General features: G+C 41.1%; 1 protein-coding gene across 3 annotated transcripts in view; it reads left to right on the top strand.

The window, feature by feature from the left end:
- LOC117051375 (protein argonaute-3) overlaps positions 1–6,313 on the top strand; it is a 44,988-nt gene extending 38,675 nt beyond the window's left edge. For 2 of the 3 annotated variants that reach the window (XM_033157710.1, XM_033157711.1), the window contains 4 exons: positions 1,346–1,480; positions 1,848–1,949; positions 2,863–3,062; positions 4,290–6,313. In XM_033157710.1, the coding sequence (XP_033013601.1) occupies positions 1,346–1,480; positions 1,848–1,949; positions 2,863–3,062; positions 4,290–4,398 (546 nt within the window). In that variant the 3' untranslated portion in view covers positions 4,399–6,313. Of the gene's footprint in view, positions 1–392; positions 791–1,345; positions 1,481–1,847; positions 1,950–2,862; positions 3,063–4,289 lie in introns of those variants that run through there. The other variant, XM_033157713.1, reaches the window with a different exon arrangement.
- The last annotated feature ends 15,816 nt before the right edge of the window (positions 6,314–22,129 follow it).

The raw sequence follows: 22,129 nt of genomic DNA, 5'->3' as shown, positions 1-22,129 counted from the left end.
CATTCCACCCATATATTGAGACTCGTTAACACCCATGTCCAGTGGTCTTGCACATGCAATAGGTAGCATTTGTGAGAATTCTACAATAGGGGTTGTAGGTTGCATCACCTTACCTAACAACCTAATCTTACTTGCAAAACTTCACTTCTGTATTTCCCATTGTCTTTGCTGCTAGTGTGCACTACAATACTGATTCCACCCAGCCTATCTATGTGATGCCTGCAACCTTTTATATGCATTAAATGCACCCACCAAAACCCGTCTCTGTGTATGCCTAATTATCAAATTGACCACTACAAGGAGCCCTAGAGGCATAGTCTCTGCTCAAGAAGATGCTTATTTGTCACCCAAGGAATACTTCCTTTGTAAAGGAGTGTTTTCCTCTTCCTCAGAAAGATGTCCTCCTTCCTCGAGACCCTCATTCTCCATGCCAGCAGAGGAGCTGTCAGCTTGGCAGCAGGACGTTTCTATTATGTCCCTGATGTGGCAGGACCAAGTAGTGATCCATCCACAACAATGGAACTACATTAAGTTCCCCACAATGAGATCGCCCTCCTTCTACCCAGCACAAAGCACCCTATCAAAAACATGACCTGTTGCCTGGGTGGGACTTGATACTGGTTTTTTAAACACACTTGTTCTAATAACTGCACCAGGATGCTAGCTTCGAGACTGAACTGCAAGTCCAGCCCAAATCTGTATAAATCTATTTTGTCTGTTTTGCAGTTCTGCTATACATAGACCTTGAAGTTCTAAACCCGCAAATACTATAGTGTCTTCTACATTGTAGTAGACTTAAAGGTTAAGGCACACTTCAAATGTATGTGTGTGTCTTTACAATAGAATTAAGTAGTGTGTGTATTTTTTAAAATTGATAATTTATCGTGAAGACTCGGGGCGGGGGGGGATACTAACAGCATCCACCTATATAACAAATAAACAAGGATCAGGAATTTGAAGTGTACCCTTTGACTACAAATGTTTCAAGAAATAAATTTCTAATTTCATATTTTTAAATTAAAATAACATAAAATAAATTAGTATAACGTCCATACCTTCATACCTCAAAACATTAAGATCAGTGAAGCAATTACTGTAGTTTTTTCTAGAATGTTCAGTAAAAGGCTTGCAGCGTGCCATAAAGTTGTCTTGCTGTTACCTTTCCCCTTTTATTCTTAAATATATCAGTTTTGCTATTAGAGCAAATTCTGAGAGGTTTTCTGTCCACTCGTTTGTTGCAGTTTTCTTTGTGATCTTGGTTTCTTTTCACATAAGAATTTGATTTAAGTGTCCTGTTTTATTTTATATTTGAGAGTAAGCTAACCATTCTGTTTCTGCACTGTAGGTGTTGTATTATGAGCTGCTAGCAATTAGAGAGGCCTGTATCAGTCTTGAAAAGGATTACCAGCCTGGCATAACATATATTGTTGTTCAGAAGAGGCATCATACAAGGCTGTTTTGTGCTGATCGGACAGAAAGGGTAAGACTTGTCTAATTTCAGTGTGGTTGCTTCCAAGTGGATGACTGAAGAAAGTGTTGTTGTTGTTCAGTCGTTCAGTTGACCGATACAAAATGGCATTTCAACTTCAATTTGTTGTGAACCTCACCTCTATGTTAACAACAGACTTTATTCCAGCTGCCAGCCTCTTTGCACCATCAGGTTACAAGCCTGGTGTTAGCAGCCCAGTTCTGTACTTGCCTTCATGCACAAAAAAACTAGGAGAAGCAGATGTTCAAAATTGAAACAAATAAAAGCAAAATTTTCAGTATTTTATATCATGTGTTTATTGCATAATTATCAAGCTAACATTTTTATTCCTCTCCTGTGGAAATTCATTATTTTCTAGGTTGGAAGAAGTGGGAACATCCCAGCTGGAACAACTGTAGATACGGATATCACACATCCTTATGAATTTGATTTTTACCTCTGTAGCCATGCAGGAATACAGGTAGGAACTACAGCACAAACCTACTTGACTCAGTCTGGGTTTGGTACCATTCTTGAGCAGACATGAGTGGTAGTATAAGTGAATCTGCAGGGTGCTTTCTATTTAAACCAGTTTTTAAAACAAAAATGTCATATTAGCCAGGAATGTATTCTCAAAACGTTTGGCTCACACACTAAATCTTTTCTGTGACATCTGAAGGCAGAAAATGTGTTAGAAATCGTCCCCTGGAAGCTCTAGTATGGCTCCAACATTTGCTGTTCCGTGCTTGTATTCACCCATATACCTTTCAGAAGCTGCAGAAAGTATGTAATTGCTGTGCTTCATAAATTTGAAACTGAAGCAGCTTGGCATCAAGCTCTTAGAAAGTAAATTTGTTTAGTTATGCTAAGGGCTCCTTAAAACACTCTTCAGCCTCTGATTATGGGCTGTATCCAATGTAGCAGCAACTCACTTGTCTTGGTCTGCTGGTGAAAAGCTTTGTGCCAGTGGATCATTGTTGCACCACAGAATGCATAAGCAGGTTGCTGGTAAGTTTGTTGCTAGCACAACTGTTGCATTGGTTTTCTCTGTTGCGCAGCATTAAAACACTCATGTCCAGTCGCACAAGAGCCCTTGCACTGGTGAATGATACAGCCCTATATTGTTGCACTTGGAAGTGTTCATTTGAAATAAGTGACAGGATGGGACTGTGGTGGTGTTCTGCAGGATGCTAATGTGCTGCAATGCCAAGAGTGTGCAAGGGTGGGGGGTACAGCAACATGGAATCCCCTTTTCACATTAATAAGAACTGTATTCTCAGGAACACAGTCAATATCCTTGGCATACAAAAACATTTGCTATTCAGTTTAATTTTTATAGAAATGTGATGTATAAAGTTAATTGGGCATTTGAACTGATGTTTCATTCTTCCTAGGGTACCAGCCGTCCCTCACATTATCATGTATTGTGGGACGATAACTGTTTTACTGCAGATGAACTTCAGCTGCTAACTTACCAGCTCTGCCACACCTATGTGCGCTGCACACGATCCGTGTCTATACCTGCACCAGCGTATTATGCTCACCTGGTGGCATTCAGAGCAAGATATCACCTTGTAGACAAAGAACATGACAGGTAAGAGTAGCGTTGCCAGATGACTTTGCTTCTCTGACATCTGGGCTAGTTACCAGAATTATTTATGTTAAAGTATGGCATTTGATCTCCTTGCAAACTTGTTCCAAACTTGATATTATTTTTTTAGTAAAGGTCAACAGCATCATTTTCACATGTTTAAACGGTATAGTCAACACATGTGCATTAGGGTGCCTGGTTGTTCAGCTCAGTCCTAGCACATTGTTTCACACTGCTGCATATGAAACCACTGAGTATAGTCAGAGTTAGCTTACAAGAATGATCCATTAACTTCCCTTTTTTGTGCAACCCTGATTGGATTTTGAGAGGTAAGTAGGGGTGTGTGCATGCTCCATGGAGACCACATGCATAATTAGACCCCTTTGGGCATCAGGTTGCCCTGTCTCTCCCACCTCAACTAGCAAACCATCAAATGTGCATGATTAAATGTGTACAGAGTTCTACAGAAATGGCAGCAGGCAAGCCAGTTAGCAATGAAGTCCATTGAGGTAAAGTCATCATGATTGCCAATCTATCCTTTATAAATCTAGCACTGTTATTAATATGACTCAGAGTTCCTGCAGTGTTCCCATACATCTCATTCATTCATTCATTCATTATATAGAAGGTTGCTCTGTGGGTGTAGTGGGGAACCTTGGATTCCCATAGATGGCTACCCACAACTTCAATCTTTCATTAGGTGCAATTGGGTGCACAAATTATTTGCAACAGGCCATTGTGCTCTAAGTATGTGTTTGTGAGAAAAGAAGATAGCACATTGTTCATGCTAACCACCACATCACACATTTGATTGTATATGTTGCAGGGCAGTTTCTTCAAGCTTTCCCATGATGTCTACGGATAGCCATTTTAAATGAGTTTGTGAATTTGCCCATAGAAGTGTTTGGAACATGTGTTCCAGTGACTTGTTCTATACTGATAATTGGTGGTGTGGACTAGGCATCTAGTACTGAAGTTCATCCATGTGCTGCATTAGTGTAATTTATTGTTTTTGAGAGCTGAAAAGAACACTGAATACAAGCTCTTTTTGCTGGTTGATGTTCAGAAGCAAAGGAATTAGCACAAGGCTGTACTAATGGCTGCTCAGTGCAGGAACTGGAATTGTTTTTTACAGCTTAGTTGCTTAAAAATATAAGAAGAGAGCGTGACACTTGCTTCTTGGGCCCAAAGGTGTTTGCTAATGCTTCTCTCTTTTTCCCGCTATTGCAGTGCTGAAGGAAGCCATGTTTCAGGACAGAGCAATGGGAGAGATCCCCAAGCCCTTGCGAAGGCTGTGCAGATTCACCAAGACACCTTACGCACCATGTACTTTGCTTAGCTATAAAAAAAATATCAGTGAGACCGGAGCCTATTCACGAAAGGAAGAACCGCAGAATTTAGCCACATACAGTGTATGTTTAAAGAAGGGTCAGTTCATTGGGAAGGGGGATACCTCTGCCACTGCTGAAACTGATCCTGTGGGAGGGGGCACGGGCCTTATCCTTGTTTTGATGCAAGGAAGATTGTTTACTTCACCGATAACACGGCACTTATTATGCAATATGAAACCAGCCAACTGCTTTTGAAGCAGCCTCCAGTGGGAAGTGCTGCCGTCATCGTTGTTGTCTTTTCCTTTGTGTGTGTTTTCTCTTGTAGTCTAACCCTTTTTTATGCCTTTACCTCAAGTTGCTCAGCAGCACAACTCTTTCTGCAAAAAAGAAACAATTATTATGGTATTAAAACTTACAGGAGCAATCAAAAAAGTGGTTGTTGGGGTGGGCAAGTGAAGTGAAGTGGAGAATGTGCAAAAATGTTTTTATCCTTTGGCTACCCCTACGAGGGTAGCCGGTGGCTTCCCCTCAATGGCTGTCAGCACTTGAATGTGACCATAGCAAGTGTGTTTGTATGTTTGAGCAGCTCTACAGAGTATGTTGTGGGAAAGGCTGTGTGTATAGTGCATTTGCAGATCCATTGATCCCAGTGTGGTTTAGCCAACTGCTGCCTTTTGTGTCTGTCTTCATTGCTTGGAGTTGCTCAACTCAAGTCTATTTCTGTACCATAACTATGTTAACCATATACGTTGATGCTGGCAGTAGCGATACAACCTGATGAGATTAATGAAGCTGCTGCTTTCTCCTTGTCCAGAAGTTTCAGCTAATTTTACATCTTGTGTGCCATGTGTATACCTTCTGAGCTTCTTGTGACAGCAGATCTCCTCCCCTGTTTTGCCAGGGTGACGTGTAATATCCATTCAAGTACAGACACTAAGTTGAGGTCTTCTCTTTTTTAAAAATGAAAAAATATATATTAGTTGACTCGCTGCCTCTCACTTTAATGTGATTGCATATATATATATATCTATATATACGTGTACTTTGAGGTTTAGCTTCCTTTTTTCTTTTATATTTATTAGAGTAATAATAATGCTTTAATTTAAGTCAGTGTATTGGCGACATCAGTTTTAATGTTTAGAAACATAACTATTTTGTTTTAGAGAACTGACAATGTTTTTGCTATCTTTTAGTGCAATAAGCCTTTGCAAAGGAGAAATACCTGTCCATTTTTGCTGTGCACGAACAGCAGCATTTTGCACCACTAATAGTGGGAGAATGGACATGTCCGTGCACTTAAAAGGACAAAGTTAGCCTTAATTTTGAAAGGAAAGTCTTGTAATAGGGAGGATTCCCTTTTTTAATGCATAAAAAGGCAAACCCTTTCATGCTGCTAGCAGAGTACAAGCTTTAATACTGTCTAGTAATGCAGGATTTTTGATCTGCTGCACCCTGGGGTTGGAGGGCATGGTTTTTCCCAGCACAGAAGAAATTCAGGTTTTTAGATCTGTCCAGATGACATTAAGCAAAAGTCTAAAAGGGGGCATGAATATTTTTTTAAAGCAGTTTTTGATCATGTAGACTTTCCTTTTGAAACTGAGTGCTTCATTTCATTTTACAAATAAAGCTACAGAGGGCTGGGATACACTTAAGTGAGATCACTGAAATGTGAATCAGATTAATGGGCCTCTTTTTCATCCCACTTTGAAGCTGAAGCAAAGTATTTTACAAGATGATGAAGATGAGCATTGGACTCAGTAGCAGGGATTCGGGGGCATTTTGCACTTTGTAAACACATGAACTGCATTTGTGACTGCTTTTTTGCACTGGTTTTATGGTATATATGCATAGATATATACTGCAGATGGTTCATATGGGCATTGCTAGTAACCCAGCCCTGCTGAAACAAACAAACAAACAAACCGTTCTCCACATGAAAACCATTTCACTGATTGAAGTATCTTTCTTATATTGTGCTGTCTTCAAAGTGACCCACTATATTTGCCAATTTACTGTATTTTCAGCTGAAAAATCTGAGCCCATTTTGCTCCAACAGGCCTGAACCTTTCCTATTTCTTCTCTCTCCACCCCACCCCCACCAGGAAACTTAAGTACTGTGTTTTATATGCTTTCTTGTGCAGGCATATGCTGCTGTTCATGGTGTCTCAAAATGCTTTACTGCACTTGTGATCTAGTGAAGTTTACTCCCAGTTTCAGCAAAATGGTACAATGCACACTTAACCTCTTGGGGGCAAGAATCAAAGTGCACTTGAAATAATTGTGATGGGGAGCATCTTGCCTTAGGGGGTTGGGAAGAAGTGTGCACCAAGATGAAAGGGGAAACTGCTAGAACCAAAAGAGTTCTTAATGAATTGAGTTGCAAGTGGCTGTTTTCATGCTTCAGTCTCTGGAAGTTTCCTAGCTGAGGATACTTCATGCACTGTACTTGCGCTTGAATTCCTAGCATGAAATGACTGCGGGGAGTTCAATACCAGCCTGCTTAGGCCCCATGATGTGGCCAATGGACTCAGACTTTACCTCCTTTGTCCTTCACCCCCCTGCCTAAAGAGAACATGCACCACTTGTTGTCAGGGTAGCCTAGTAAACCTCCCAGGAAGTTGAGGTCAAGTTTAATGGTTCTAATATGGGTGCATTGCAACAAATCTTCACTAATGTTAATGCTAAGTTTTTTCTCTTCCAAGGATTGTCACTTTAAAAGGCTCCAGTGGGAATTCTTACTCAGTGTTTTGCAATTGAGATTTTAAAAGTGAGTTGTGGAACATTTGGGGCCTCTGCCCCCCCTTTAAAAGACGTTTTAGCTGTTTACACCAAGATGCACTATAATATTTATTTCCTGACCTGTCCCAAGAATGGTGGCTCTAAAGCCTCCTTTGCTGCAGCCACCACCCTCATCCTTCCAAAGTGAAAATGATTTAGAGCCCAACAGAGAAGCACCTTTAAAATACTTGTACACAGTGCTAGTGAGATTGATTTTCATGTGGAGAGGACATGGTAACTTAAAAACAAACCAGAATATATTTTAATTTTGAAACTGTCTTTGTCAAGTGCCGATAAAATTTGTAATACACTGGCCTGGTTCACACCTTAATGCTAAGCCATGGTTTGATTAACAAACCACAAGTTAACCACAGGTTGTCTCATAGACAATCAACAAACCATAACTTGTTTCTTCACAGTTGCTTTGGGTTTTCCAGCTGCTCTTGGTTTGTGCCTTTGTAGCTTGGTAGCTTGGTGAGAGGGTGGGGTGGCCAAAGAAATGTTTAAGGAAGGGTGAAGGGTTTGGGTGTAATGACAAGCCATAGTTAAAACAAACGAAGGTTTGTAAGCCAACAAAAAAATCATGACTTCAGGTTGTGGTTAGGCACTAAACAACTGTAGTTTGGCTGATGTCAGAGTTTGGAGGCTCAAACAACAAACTATGTTTTAATAAACAATGACTTAGTATAATCTGCGAGCCAGGCCAATATCAATTTTCTGGCATTGAGGGCCACCTGTACTACAATACTGTAGCTGCTATATTTATTTAAATGGAGATGGGCAATTACTGCACTAAGGAAAAAGGGCAGGTGAACAGGAATCCAATTTAAGAAGTAGTATTCTGATTTTTATTGTTTCAAAAGCAATTTTAACAGTGTGATATAACAAAGGGTGCTGTCTTAACCAAGATGATAAAATAGCCAGATATTCTTCCTTTGTTTTGAAAGACTTAAGATATATTTTGATGTTTGCAGTAGATGGGTGGAGGTGGGGATGGGAGGAAATAAACGGTACCTCATCTGTGGTGGCAGTTTCCAGTATATTTTTCACAAGATTATATGGACTTTTATTTTTGTATATGCTCTCTGTTTTTGTTTTTTACAAAAGCTTTCTTGAATTTTAATGTGCTTTCATGAAAATTTCTGCCTGTACAGCCGAGACAGCTGTCTGTTCAGCCTATATAGGTACAAAAGTGTAGGTTTAATGATTTTTTGCACCCAGCTTGGCCTTGTTCAGTATGTGTATTCCTGCCTAGAATGGTTTCTGTAACTCCCCCCCACCCCGGTTGTCCTATTTCTCATATGTACTTGCAAGAGCCACTGTTCTCCCTCCATCACCACTCCATACCTGAGAGGTGCTTGGTGCTGAGTTCTGTCCACCATGAAAACACAGTGCATTGTTCTCCATATGTTTTGAACTACAACTTCCATCAGCTTCAGGCTGAATAAAGCTGAGCTAACAGAATGTGCCCCTCTGCAGGTAGGGACTTTCCTTTTGTGCCATTGGGCTTGCTCTCTGTCAGGTACAATTCCCATTAATTTCAGCAAGTCGGTAGTGCTAGGGCTGGATTTTCAAAGGCAGAACTGACGACTTTTGGGCAACCCTAGTAGTACAAAGAAAACTAATGCAGAGTCCTACTGGCCAAGCTTCCTCATCTAAGCAACAGCTGCAAAGAGGGGCATTATTAAAACACATCAGACCTAAAGGTTCATTCTGTGGGATCTTTCACACACGTGTGTGTGAGACTGTGTTAGAACGTAAAGATCTCAGGAGTGTTAAATGAAAAATGTTAAAAATAATGGCAAGGGTGCATCCCAAAGCTTCCTTTGGGATATTTCTGCAAGACTGAAAGTCTATCTGCTATGACCCTGTGTGTTCCCCTATGCAAATTATTGTGACTTATTAACCACCCATGTAACCTTCCTGTTGTATAGCTTTTCTGCTAGCTCTTTTTGATGATGGCAACACCCTGAAATCTGTCAGATTTTCCCACGGTAGATAAGTGATTCATTGAATGAATTTTTAGTGCTATGAACTGGTAGTGCTATGAACTGGTTTTCAACTGGAGGAGTTGTTCGTGTGTCTGCGAAGTGGGAGCAGGACATATCTTTTTAATCAACTTCCACTTCCCATCCTTTTTACTTGAGGGCAGTTTGTCCATGCATATTGAGCTTGTGATGAATGGAACCTCAAGCATTGTATGGCATATATAAAATGGCCATCATGGGTTAAGATAAGATAAGATAAGATTTCTTTATTGTCATTGTACAAGTACAATGAAATTGGATGCCATCCCTTAAAAACAACATAAAAACAGTATTCATATAGCAATTGATATAGCACAGAACTTCCACCATATCCTCCTCCAGGTCTCATGAAACAGTCCTTCAGCTGCTAAGTAGCACATTCAGGCCAGATATTAACAGTCCTTGTTAGAGTGAGAGCCCATTTCCTGAGAGGGATGTATGCTGGTACAAGGAACAAAGACATGGTTGGACTGGTCCAAATGTGGGAGCTGTAAAGCCCTACAACCATATTTTATATTCGAATAGACCTTGTCCAGTGTGTTGGCCCCTCTGGTGGCACATTTCAGCTTCAGGATACTTGTCTTGCTGGCTGATGATAAAGCCCGGCCTTTGCCTCCTCTCTCTGCACCGCCTTTGCCTCCTCCTTAAGGGGATAGTAATCCATAGAGAGCTTGATGCCTTAGCTACTTCCACCGAAATGTTATCTGGGCGAAGATAATCAGCTCTTACAGTTTGTTCACACTGTAACCCGACCCTTAGGAGTTCCTGCCGGCTGTAAATCTTGCGCACCGCCATCTTAGATCTTAATAACTGCCATAACTGCCATTATTCCTCCAGGAATGAGCCATGACCCTCTTAAAGTGACAAATCTATAACAAACATTTGTTCGCCAAATGTACTCACACAAGTAACAAGTACCTACAATAAAATAACAATAAAAGCCATTACGAAACGCTAAAAGAAAAAGGGAGAGCTCTGAGCCGCTGCGTCTGTGCGCGCCGCCATCTTAGAACACAATTAAACACCAGGCAGAGCTTTCACTATTGCCTCAAGCACAGCAAAGTCTATTAAGACATGCTCAGATTCAAGTTATCCTGTGATGTACTTGACCCGTATGTTTTTTGGGAAGCTAAGCAACTCCTGGGGAATTTGCAGGTCTGCTAATACCTACTTGTTAATTATCATATTTACAGATGCTTGGATTTCACTATGATGAGAGACAAAGCTGTTAGATGGCAGACCCTCCTTTATGACTTGCCAGTTTGTTCTCTGTAACCTTGACTTTGCTGATGAAGAGGTTACGACTAAGTAACCACTGGGGAATGGGGAACAAAAACCCTGGAGTGGGAACTGGAGAACAGTTTGAAAAATTAAACTGAAGGATTGACTCTACAGGAGGCAAAATGTTGACAGATGAGAATCATGCCTAGCATCTTTCAGTCTCATTTCCATATTAAAATTGTGTCTGAATTACCTCTGGCAGGTATGTAACTATAAAGACCTATTTAAAAATGAAGTAGCTCTGCCATCTGAAACTTGGAGGGTTTTATTCATTCAAAGCAAGACAGTCCTCAAAGTGCCTTTTTAGAAGATGGTGCTGTAGATTTTTCTTTTTTCCCCTGAAGTTGTATATTGCTGGGTGATGGGGGGGGGGGGATAGAAGCATTTAGTGAAAACACACCAAGTTCTTGATAATATCACTTGTAGTGTTGAGTACTATGTAGTACCCCACCCCAAAATAATCAGGACCAAGATAAGAGTGGACCATACTATATTTGGGGAAAATAATGGTACTGATAACTTGATTAAAATCCACTGTGTGGATCTAAGATACTTTAGGGTTTTTAGGGCAAGTAGCCCAGGACACTTGTAAGCACTAAATGTTTATTCAGAGGCCACAAACTATGAAATTGTGGTAAGCAGCATGTGCCGCTGAAGCTATATGTGTATCTTAAAAGCTGTTAAAATTCTGAAAATCCTAGCTTTAACTGTAAACCTTTTTGTAAAAAGTAGGGCCCTGGTCCTCATGGTTGCAATGGCAAATGTTAATGGCAAAAATTTGCAGCATGGCCTTTTGGTGCTGAGCATGTCTGCTGCCCCGAAATGAAATTAAAAAACTGTTGTTTTTTTTAAAGAAAAGTGCTATACAGCCAGTCTCTTTAAGCTTTTTATCAGTCATGAAAAAACTAATAAACACTGCACCTCTGTAGCAGCAAAATGCTGTAAAAGTAATAATAACAAAGTTGTAGTGATTATACTGTAAAACTACTTGCACACACCTGCAAAAAAATCCAGTTATGGTCTTAATGGTACCAATAGAATTTTTTTCAAGAAAGATTTGTGTCCCTTTGTGGTTAGATTATTGGTCACCTGTAGTTTATGTGCCACCATCTCTTTTTCCTGACTATTGGCTGCCGTTTTTATGGAAGAGTTTATCAGGCTTTGTCTTTACAATAATGTTCTTGCTATAACTTTGCAATCCAGGGTTTCAGGGGAACTGCCAGGGCAAAGGATAAACTCATCCAAACCTACTTTCATATCCGTCTTTGGCATCCTGGAACTCTCAGTGCAGTGTTGGATTGTAGAGGAGGCCAGTTGTTCATTTGAACAATAGTCTAATGCTTTGGCACAAAAAGGAAAAAAAATTATTTGCATTGGGCAACAGCCTATTTTCATTTATTATGATGCAGGCTATTGGAAAGAGTAAGAGTTGTGGCCTGCACATACATCCTCCCTACCTGATGCTCACACCATGCTTCTCCATGTTACATGGCCATAATGCTGACTGCCTATACTTAAGGATGAATGATCCCTTCTCAACTACCCTCTCCAGAGGTGTGGAAGCTTTTGTGACTCCAAAGTGACGGCTGCCTTAATTCACACGTGCATTGCCCAGTAACCTTTGCATATAAGTTTAACTATTTCCCTTCTTGAATAACCTTATCCAAAGACAGTGTATTAAATTGTTCAGTATGCACTGTGGCATCTGTGCTAATAGTAATTTAACTAACTTTTTTTAATTTAAAAAATGAACTATATAATCTGAAATCAGTTGCTCAGTTGTTTTTGACCCAGTGGCCAATCCTAGCTGATAGCTTAATAGCACATATGGTATGGTTCTAGATTAAATGTGCACAAGGGTTCTTGACTATTAGTTATTCCAAAAGGGTTGAGCAAAATACTGAATACACAGCAGTGGGAAAGTTAAGGGTGGATATTGAAGTACATACCTTTTTTGTAAATGATAATGACTTGCTATTAGAATAGGCTGCCTCCAAAGACATGGTGGTAAACTGTACTAGCTTTCTAGAGGTGCAGATGCTACCCCAGTAGCAAAACTCTCTAATTGCAACCCAGTCAACTTTTAATCTATTAATTGTTCAAGTTCAGCCAATTAATCAATTAATTGATCAATTAAATTTGCATATGAGTAAAACCAATATTTCTGAAGAAGCATTTTTTTAGTTGATGCACACACGTCATAACATGCATGATCTTAAAATGCATTATTTCTGTGTGAAAAAGGAAAGTGATTCCTTTCAGATTATGCTCAACCTCTGCAATTTTTATAAGCACTTTTATTAAAATTTTAATGTACGGTATATATACGTGTGTGTGTGTGTGTGTGTGTGTGTGTGTATCTTCTCCCCAAGTGTCCTCGGGAACATTTTCCATCCCTACTATGAATGTTCCATAAGAGAAAAAAATAGGTGAATTGTCACAGGCTGCAATCCTATATGTGCTTACCTGGGAGTAAACCCCATTGCACTATTTGGTGCTTACTTCTCTATAGACATGCATTGGACTGTGCTGTGAAAGTATCATAGAGGTGCCTCTGACTTTGCCATGTATGAAAACAGACTAGATGTTGTCCCATTTCAAGTGGTCTCTGGCAGAATTTGTTTACAGATACTTCCAGAACTTTTTCTAATGCTTTTTATTATTTTAAATGTTAAATCACAGAAATAATTTCAAAATGTAATGCACTTTCAACTGTAGGGAATGGGGGGAAATGGAGCAACCTCTGAACGCAATACTTTTGTTGAGACGACCGACCCCAAAGTCTAAAAAAAAGTGACACATTTTTATTTTATTATTAATGAACACCTTAATTATTAAGGTATTGTTGAACTGTGGACTTCAGAGGGTTGTTGTAGTTTTTTAGATGGACCAACATAGCTTCCCATGCTTTTTAGAGGAGTTGCTTCTTCCTGGTGATTTATATCTGATTTTGCAGGCTCTCCTTTAGTTGGGAAATCTACTTTGTGTTTGGTTTATTATGTGTGTCTAGCGGGGAAGCATATGTGTGCCTCACTCTTAAGATGGGGTCTCAGTCAACCTCCATCTAGAGCACTGCCGCACGTGCTTAACTTCAGTAGTAGCTGTACCATTAGTTGCGTGGAGACCATTTGCTAGGCCTGACCTTATTAGGTGTCGCATGTCTTATTCTCTTTCTTTTTAAAATTTATTTGCAGCTTCGAGAGACGAAAACACTCATCATTTCCTACCCACTCCAAGCTCTCCATACAAGTGTGGCATGTTTCTATAATCAGAGGTAACCTCTGGATGTTTAAGTGCAATATCCATCATCTCTGACAGTAGCCATGCTGACTGAGACTGATGGGAGGGCACATCTGGAGGGCACCATGTTGGCTACCCCATTTATAGGTTCCTTTGCAAAAATGTGTTTAGGTCTATATTATATACACATATAAACATATATGTACATTCTATAAACCAGTGGTTGCCAACATGGTGCCTTCCCATGTGCGCACACATCTCTGTGTCTTTTCCATTGTGCATTGATTGATGCAATGCAAGTGCAATGTTGAGGGGAGAGGCACAGGCTAGCTGGGCCGGTCAGATGCAGCAGATTTGAACATGACCTGTTGCCGAAACCATACAGCAGAGTTTTGCAGAGCTGGCACTGAAGCCTGACAGGAAGGTTCGGCTCTTGACCTAGTATCTTTTCTTCTGTTACCAGAAGTGTGCTGGACTCAGAGGTGCTCTTCGGGAGCTGAACCCTACTTTCCCAATATAGTTTTTGGGACTAAATCTTTTCAAAGTTTGCTGCAAAACTTGAAATAACTTTCCCAGTTTACTAGTACCCAGTCCACAATTTGTTTCTCAAAAGAGTCAATCAAAAGCTAATGGAGAGCATTGTGCCAATCCTTTATTTGGAACAGATGATGCTCTTAAGAAAAAGCTTAAAGCCCTCTTGGTCTCAGACTGGGAAGTTAACAGGAGAAAAACCATAGAATCCTCCCTATGGTGACAAAATCCTTGTCTTGCTTTCCATTCTGTGCTTTGAACAGTCCACCTATTTCTTGCTTTGTTCCTCCCTGCACTCCACAGCATAGACTAGGAAGCACTTCAAACAAGCAAGAAACTGGTGCCTTTGTAACTGCATTATCCCCAAGCCGCTTCCCTGCTCAGAATTCAGTGGCATTGGACTTTGGTATGAGGCGTTAAGTAATTTATCTCAGTTTACCAATACCCAGTCGGCAACGTTGCTTTTTAAAAATAGCTGCCCATTAATTTTTTGGGTATTTGTTTAATTGGCTTTAAAGCTACTGCTGTCCATGTTCATGTAGTCAGAGTAGTCACCTGAACTGATCTAATCTGCCTTCTCTCTTTCATGTTGCTCATTTTTACTGATTCCTTTGTCTATGGTGCCTTTGTGCTTGCTGTACACTCGGCTTGATGGTAGTCTTTTTTGAGGTGGATTATGAGGACTTGTAAGAATGTTGTGCAGTGAATATAGTGGAGCAGGGTGATGAAGGAGAGCTGTTGTAGAGTCAGAAAACTTTGGTTGCTGGAAAGGAACGGGCTGAGAAGAATACATGCCTACTCCATGGGCACACTGGGTCATACTAGTGGAATTGTTCAGATGGATTGTACAGCAAAATTCAGGCACAGAAGACTTGCTTGGCAGGAGCAGATTGAGGCCCACCTAGTTTAGATTCTACTTCCATCAAATGCCCCGGGGAAACTCATAAGCAGAACATGAATATGGTCTTCCTCTATTATATCTCTAGCATCCTGTTCCTCCAGACTTAAGCACTGAGGCCAAGAGGCTTGCTGAATGTCAGGTTTGAGCAGGAGCAACATAAAGATTTTACTCACTCACTGACTCACTGTATTGGCTGTGTCTAGCCATATCTGTTGGTCGACATTTAAGGAATGAGCTTTTTGTTAAGAAAAGTTTCAGGCTGTACTCTCTGAAATGCAGGCAGCAGAAGGCAAGACTATTCCACTTTTAATCACGAGTACTATTGACAGTTCCTCCTCTTCCCAGCAACAATGTGTGTGTGTTTGGGGGGGGGGGGGTTCAGACCTATTCAATATCTCATTTTAGAAGAAGCAAATCTCCAGCTTTTTTATGGAACTTCTTGAAGCCTGTGATATGATAGATTTTTCATTTTTCAAGTAGCTAAAAAGTCTCATTAGAAGAATGTTGTTTCTCAAAATAATTTCATAAAATAAGCAACACAATGAATGATTACAATGCTAGTTTCAAATTGTAATTAAGTTTTTGTTTCAGGTGATTATCCCTAGGAACATTAATTGTGTTAATGATTTCCCCCCTCCTGATTAAAATTGTTTAGTTTTACTACTTTTGAATATTGGGAAAATGTGTTTATAGAATACATAAAATTAATGTGGCATACTTTTGTGTACACATGTCAGATATGCTAAATTAGATTACAATTTAAGTCACTGGGGGGGGGATTGCTAAAATGTTTTGAATCAAAGTTTATGAAAGACCATTGTTAAGGGATTTCAGTACATGCTAAAGTAGAATATTTCTAGTAAAATGTTTTTTCTAACTTTGACTTTAGGGTCAATTTTTCTGACTATTGGCTCTGTTAGAGACTGTATTTTGTTCTCAGCTCAGCTTTATCTAGGAGTTTGGACTCCAGGTTGGATATGGCTTGCTTGAGTATGAATTTATTTGCACATGTGGAATCATTAAGTTACCTGTGGGGAGTGGCCGTTGTGTTTTAAACAGCAAACTGCCATTTTGCCATTTCATCAGTCCTGAGAGGTATGTATTAGCAACCATTCTCACAAGTCAATTATCCCCAATACACATTGAAAATTAAAATGGATTCTGAAATTATGTTTTATTGCACAGTCATGTGGTCAGGCAAGTTTTCTGAGTTTTCCCCCCCAGACCATGTTAAAAAATGACTTGTGGCCTAGATGATTGCTCTTCCAGTTTGTCCGCACTAAGGGGCAGGGGTTGATGAGGTTTTGGTTCTGCGGGCTTGGCACAGATGGTCCATTGTGACAGGAAGAAGGCAGCTTGCAGTGACATGTAGGTTGATCACAGGGCTCTTTCATGCATGACTGCTAACTGTACGGGTACCTTCTGTCTAAGAGAATTGTATGTATGCTACATGTGACAAGCACACGGGTGTCTATTTGCCACATCCACACACAGTGAGAACCTGTTGCCAATCACTGCATCCTTTCCACACGCATCTGCACATGGACCTATGCATGTTGGTCTCATGTTACAGAGGACAGGTGGTATATGCAAGGTATTCCTGTATGGAAGCTATATCCATGAGAGAAATGAGCCTTCAAGCAGTTTCCTTAATAAGGCAGACTTTAAACTGTGTAACAGTATAGTATTAACAGTGTGTGTGTGTGTGTGTGTGTGTGTGTGTGTGTGTGTGTGTAGTTAGGGGGACAAATGTAAGCTCCATCCTCAAGACATTCCGTTCACTGTGGGTCCATCAGGTGCTTAGGTCTGCACTGAGCAGTTGGTCCACTATAAGAAATACATAGCATGGCAGATCGGAGGTGCCCCTTTGCCTTTGTGTGGGGCATCGTGTTGCTGATGTCAACACTATTCTGTGTGCCATTGCAGGGATACATTTCTTAAGAATCCAGCTGCAGGCCAGCTATAGTTTCACATTCTCCTAGGAACATGTTGGTGCTGCCCTTGGTTGCAAATTTCTGATGACTTCTTGCTTTGTGGGGCACTGCTGTGTTGCTTTCTGAGAGAAGCATAGGATGTGTCTGAAATCTCTGGGTGTTCTTGTAGGTTCTCTCTCCCCCCCCCCCCCCTTAACAAAAGTATGCTGAAGTAAAGCAAGTTTGTTGCACCTGGTCTATTGTAGTTAGTCTTCCTGGAGGTGGACAGATGGATGGCAAGTGCATTGGTAAAAGCCTTCACAATTTTTACTTATTAAACCACCTTGACCGTGTGTGCCTCTTTGTATTGCAAATGTGAGCTGCAACTATTTGGGGATAGGGTGGGAGGGTTGGTTTATATAAAATATAAATATATATATATATACATATATATATATAAAACAAATTGTATTTCAGTATGTTTTTAGAAACTAAACTCTTTAATCCAGAAGCAGCGTGTCCACTGCTCCCTTCACTCATTACCCCTGCCAAGTTTACTGCCCTTGCCAAAACTTTAGCTATCTTTGCATTTTCTTCCAGTTTGGTTAAATATCAGCCTGTCATCTACAATTTTCAGCTTTGTTACATATCTATCAGCTTTGCAAGACTTGGGTTGGCTCTTAACACACTTCATTGGAAGAGGATGGCTCTTGTAAGCCTATCTTAACTACTTAAGGACCAAGTATTCTTGAATTGGCACACAAGTCCTTGTTGCTTTTAGTGGCATAAATTTCTCCCCACCTCGCAACTGTCTTAACTTACAGGGTGGAGGTTAGTGTATCCACTGTCAGGGGCAGGATGCCTCTGAATACCCGCTGCTGTGAATCACGAGTGCTGTTGCACTCTGGTCCTTCATACAGGCTTCCCACAAGTATCTGGTTGACCACTGTAAGATGCTGGACAAGATGGGCCTTGGGCGTGATCCAGCAGGGTTTTACGTTCTCATAGATCTCAATCTTGTAATGCCACAGAAGCAGATATTCTGAGGGACTTCCCAAACCTAGTATGCCAAACTTTTTGTCAGTGTGATTGTGTGTGTGTGTGTGTGTGTGTGTTTTCTAAATTTTCTCTGACAATTTTTCCAGCTAAAGGAGAAGAGGAAAAAAAATGAGAATGTTATACTTAAAAAGAACCAACTGACATTTGCATAGAAATAACAATTTTTGCCATAAATAAAATGGCCGTGGCACATGGTTAGTGGCATGCATACTACTTAGGGTATAAGCAGGAGGGAGTTTGTGGCACACGTGGACAGCAGTCCAGGTTGGCTGAGAAGGTTGGACTTGCACTCCTTGCTGCCTCTCTAGCCAGCACTGTGATGCTGTCTGCTCCTCTGTTGAATAGACTAGTCCAGCCTTCCCTAACCTGGTGCCTTGCAGATGTTTTGGAATATGACTTCCATCAGCCCCAGCCTCCCCACTGTGCTGACAGGGGCTGATAGGAGTCATAGTTCAGAATAGCTGGAGGCTACCAGATTGTGGAAGACTGGTCTAGAGGCAAAACAACATCCAGGCACTGTAGGGGGGTTGGGGGTGGGAAAGGGAGAGGGAGTGGGAGTGGGGAAGTTGGTTCCACGTACGTACTCATACTTTGATTTACGGCACACTTGCCAAATAGGTTGGACACCACTGATTCCTAGCGTAACCTGATGTGTTATGTTGTATCAAATCATGGTAGTGCCTCTGAAATTCTGTCACCATGTCTTGAATATCCAGTTAGGTTATGAATTCACCTTAAAATACTTTGAGGGTACAGATAAAGAGTGGACAAGCAGGGTTTGTTTTTGTTTTCTCCCACACTTGTTGCTAGTTATATCTTTTGGGGTCAATCCATTATGTTACAAAACACATTGTCATATCTGTCAGTTGAAGTTACACTTTTCTGTTCTTGTCTAATGTTCTGTCGCTTACAAGTATGTAACCGTACATAATTCAGTCATGGAACTCCTGAGCCAAATCTGTCCCCAAAGTTGTTTTTCTGTGACAGATTCCACTCCTTTTTATGTTTTGTTTTGTTTTGTTTTGGTCCACTTTCTCTATACTGGAAGGACTCTATGTTGTGGGTTGTTTTTTTAAGTAAAACAATTACTTAGCATTGCTTTGCTTCTGTTTGAAGTGTAACTTTCACTAATAACTGCAATAAATACGCTTTTGCTCAACAATTCAAGTTTGTGTCCAGACTTTGGTTATGGTGATTGTCAGGGACAGGAAGCAATAAGAAATGTTAATGTCTACGGTTTTACTTCATAGTTTCAGTTTCATCATTTACACCTAGTTGCACCAACCAAATTCTGGAAAACTGCTTCGTTAAAGAAAGAAAGAAAAAATTATAAACTCTTATGATGGCATTACACACAGCCATTAGCAAACGTGAAGGAAATGCTCTTGCTGCGTTCCGTCACCTAACTGGAGGGAAGTTCCATGCTTTCACAAGATCTGTATTTTTTTGGAGGAAGAATGCTAGAAACCTGTGTTGTTATATTATACATCTTAGTCAAGTAGTGTAAGGCCGCAGAAGCAAGCACACAGATCAGTGCACCTGCACCTTCTGCCAACTAGCCCCATAAAAGCTTAAGGGCGCATCTCCTGGCCAGATTCAAAAGTGCTTCCTCACAAGCCACTTCACAGCCTTCTCCTACACCGCACAAATGTGCAAGTTGATTATTCAAATAGCATCAGGATACCCTGCTTTGATCACCCATTGATTAGCTGAATTGCAGGACATCAGTGACTTATAATAATCATTCAAGGTATTTTTGCTCTGCAGAACGCCAAGGTATGTATAAAACAAATGACATGTTGCATACAATCACAGATGGGAGTGGGTGAGAAGACAGATTGCTTCCAGACTGTCACTATTATGTAGGCTGTTTGCATAGTTCAACCAATAACTGTGATCCTTCCTCATGGGGAAGAAAGGAAGCAGGCTTCTGGTAGGTAAGACATTATTATTATTATTATTATTATTATTATTCACCTTTTTTCAAAAAAGGAACACAAAGCAACTTACAAAAACAAAGCCTAAAGACAGATATGATACAAGAATTAAAGTATCCTAAAATACTCACAACATGCATATAAGGGCAAATCCAGCTTGCCCCCACCCTGCTAAAAATATGCAAAGAAACTCCAAAGGCCTAGCTGAATAACTGTGTATTTGCCTGGTGCCAAAAGATAGAGATGGCACCAGGCATGCCTCCCTGGAGAAAGCCTTCCACAACAAGGGAGCCACCACTGAGAAGAACCATGTTTCTGTCACCACCCTCAACCTCTCCATTGGAAGAACACAGAAGACCCTCAAATGAAAAACATAGAGTGGAGAGAGGCATACCATTAAGTTCTGAGCTTCAGTTTGAATTGGGCCAAAAAACCCATTGGTATCCAGTGCAGTTGGAGCAGGACTGTTCTTGGCTAGTTCAGTACTATCTGCTCTGACTGTCAGTGGCTTGCCAGATGTTTGTCCCCATTACATGTTACTCCTTTACCTAGCAATACAGTACTGGAGACTGAACTTAGGACCTGCATGCAAGCATGTCCTCTAGCGTGGAACTATGAGTTCCTCTCCAAACACAGAACCACCATTGATACGGGAATATTGCACACTTTTGAATGCCCAGCTCACACGATATATCAGTCACAGTAGCTTGAGGCGAAAAGGGAAGTGCCGTCCTGCCCTGCCGTTACTGCTGCTACTCCCACCACCATCTACCTGCTCCTGCCGCTGCCAACACGGCCTACTCCGTGACCACAGCACATACTGCCACATCCATTACTGGCAGAGAAGCACCGTTGCTATCAGTGCCAATTTGAGGTAAGATCACATAAATTCTTGGCAAGTTCTTGTCCAAAATGGACACTATCTTGCCCGCTAACTTGGTGGAGGCAGCAGGGCAGGCAGGGTGCCTACAGGGGTGTCACCAGGTGTGTGTGTGTGTTCTGTCTTCTGAAGCTGTGGTCTTGCCATGTCTTAATGGCTGAGCCAGCTCTGAGTCGCAGTGTGAAAGGCATATGTGACTCTTGAGGCTCTGTCAGCTCCCTGCTATGTTGGGCTGAATATCTGTACCAATGCTGAATTCTTGGGTGTATGGGGTGTTAGGGGAGGAGAAGGAGGAGAGGGACACATGCTCTTTCTTTGGTAGTTATCCTCCTTTTGTCCGCACCCTGCACTCAGCTCTCACCTGTGGTTCCTAGAAGTTGTTAGCATGCGATAGTCTAGGTCAGTGTTTTTCAACCACTGTTCCGCGGCACACTAGTGTGCCGCGAGATGTTGCCTGGTGTGCCGTGGGAAAAATTGAAAAATTACTTTATATATAGTCAATATAGGCACGGAGTTAAATTTTTAAACATTTTTAAACATTTTCTAATGGTGGTGTGCCTCGTGATTTTTTTCATGAAACAAGTGTGCCTTTGCCCAAAAAAGGTTGAAAAACACTGGTCTAGGTGAGGGGAAACTGATGGGTCTCTAATCCTTGGTGAGATAGAGACTATCCCTGCATGCAAAGATAGGCTCTGGAGGATTGAGCGGACAAGTCCAATTGTGAGTCCAACAGTCAAGAAGCCATTTTTTGTGCTGTAGAGGGAAGTGGGGGGGGGCAGATGGGGCTCATCAACCTGGGAAGGAAGCCCACCTAGGAGAAGGAATACTCTGATCCTAAACCTCCACTGCCTTGCTGGAGATCTCCAGGAGAATAAAAGCCTACAAAAATCAAGAGTGGAGTCCCTAAGATGGTTGGATGGCACTACGTGTGACTCCTGCATCTGAGCTGGTGCCAAGCATATTGCTCTGTTTTTGTTTCTACCACATCAGTGAGCCCAAGAAGATGGGTTTGTCATCTGGGCAGCCCAGGACTCCATACCCACTGCCCAGGCTTGAGCCCTGGGAAGGTCAGTTCTGTGCTGCTAAAACAGCAGTTTGACTTTACCCCTGGAGGCACACTCCATTGTCTTTCCAGGCAGATGGATGCCAACAACTGAATCCTTGTTCAAGATTCTCTCTGGCAACCCATCTA

The sequence above is a fragment of the Lacerta agilis genome, chromosome 8 (assembly GCF_009819535.1).
Source record: "Lacerta agilis isolate rLacAgi1 chromosome 8, rLacAgi1.pri, whole genome shotgun sequence".
Taxonomy (NCBI): Eukaryota; Metazoa; Chordata; class Lepidosauria; order Squamata; family Lacertidae; genus Lacerta; species Lacerta agilis.
This window is presented reverse-complemented; position numbering and strand designations above follow the sequence as displayed.